General features: G+C 31.6%; 1 protein-coding gene across 1 annotated transcript; it reads left to right on the top strand.

The window, feature by feature from the left end:
• On the top strand, window positions 1–1,312 carry LOAG_15404 (hypothetical protein). The gene is made up of 3 exons (XM_020448932.1): window positions 1–213; window positions 490–651; window positions 801–1,312. The coding sequence occupies exons 2-3, from the start codon at window positions 496–498 to the stop codon at window positions 1,032–1,034; spliced, it is 390 nt and encodes a 129-aa protein (XP_020300954.1). The 5' UTR covers window positions 1–213; window positions 490–495; the 3' UTR covers window positions 1,035–1,312.
• The last annotated feature ends 303 nt before the right edge of the window (window positions 1,313–1,615 follow it).

Raw genomic sequence — 1,615 nt, forward strand, 5'->3', positions numbered from 1 at the left:
AATTCAGATACCAATGATGGTAAGGACGGCAGAATTTCCATACTATGAAGATCAACAAATTCAAATGGTATCGTTGCCGTTGAGAAATTCTGAAATGGAAATGTTAATCATTTTACCAAAAAGATATTCGGACTAGGAAAGTTTGAAGCAAAACTTACAGGAAGGAAACTATTCAGTTACGTTGAAGAACTTATCGTGTCAGGCAATGTTACGGTATGTTGTATTTTCTTTTTTATGATGTTTGCTTAATTTTTTCTCTCCATTTGGTCGTAAATATTCTGTTCTTTTGAATTAACAAATTGCACAGATTTCAGGCAGAATGTATGCCTCAGAAGTTTTTTGATCAGTTAAACTAAAACATGTGGTCATTTTCAGCATTAAAATCAAAATCGAAATTTCAGTAACCACTCAAATCTGTCAGTCTTTTCCTTATTTTTCAGTGTTAGATGATTTAATTCATAAAATTTTTATGATCACAATAGAGTTTAGGTTAGGATGCCAAAATTCACGTCTAGAAATAAACGATATTTAACAAGTGCACTGAAGAAGATGGGAATGCGATCAATGTTCGAGCGAACGGCTGATTTTTCCGGCATTTCCAATCAAAAATCACCTACGTTCATTGATGTTTTAAACGTAGCTCATATTAAGGTTTTTGGTTTTACACTGATTTAAATATATTTTAGTCAATTCTTAATTTAGATTAAATCGATCGATAATTTATTGTTAAATTCATGCTTCTGATAAGATCCATTCCAACATTACGATAAACAGATAACTGCAAAAAACATTGAATTCAGATTAATGAAAAAGGAATCAATAACGAAAATTCAAGCATCCCAGTAAATAATGTTGTGACAATCGGAGATGGCGAACAATTTGTTGCCGATCATCCGTTTCTCTATGTAATTATTAACAACCGCGAGACAATTCTGTGGATGGGTCGTTTTGCTCCAACGGAAAAAGATCTGATTGTCGGAAACCTGGCAAAAGTTGTGGAAAACAAAGAAGTACCGAGAAAGAGGGAAAAATAAGCATGTTCTTATGGAATAAGCATTATCAGGCAATACTATACCCAACGATTAAGGAATGATAATATCATTTGATTATTTTCACACAAATTGTTTATTTTGAAATATGTTGTCGAATAAAACAACCTCATTAATTTAATCCAAATTAGCGCCATCTATTGCTTTCAATTGCAAGAAATGGCAAGAAATTCACCACATCAATCCATTTGGATCTTATAATTACAGGCTCTTAGATTGAATGTTATCTGACTTTATTTGCTTTCTGTTTTGGCTCAAGCTTTTTGAGGTAATCGTCTAAAAATCATTATGAATATTGAGATTATGTCAAGATAACTTTCACTATTTTCTAAAATCATTCCATTCTTGCTCGACTCTTTTTAAAAATTAGCTTAATCTATATTTATTTATATTATTTACTCCACTACCCTTTCAACCTTCACGAATGTCACTTTTCATCACCAATACATTTTTTGCATACCTGGATAATTTTTATAAAATAAAAAATTTGGAAATTGTGAATAGAGTTGGTGCAAGGACACAATCTTCTTTCACACCATTAATTATTGGGAAGAGCTCAAAAGGTA

The sequence above is a fragment of the Loa loa genome (assembly GCF_000183805.2).
Source record: "Loa loa unplaced genomic scaffold supercont3.1913, whole genome shotgun sequence".
Lineage (NCBI taxonomy): Eukaryota > Metazoa > Nematoda > Chromadorea > Rhabditida > Onchocercidae > Loa > Loa loa.

Excerpts from the sequence above, each read along its gene's own strand:
- LOAG_15404 (XM_020448932.1), top strand. The coding sequence starts at position 496 with ATGCCAAAATTCACGTCTAGAAATAAACGATATTTAACAAGTGCACTG. Across the intron at positions 652-800 it reads TAAACGTAGCTCATATTAAG|ATTAATGAAAAAGGAATCAA; the intron begins GTTTTTGGTTTT and ends CATTGAATTCAG.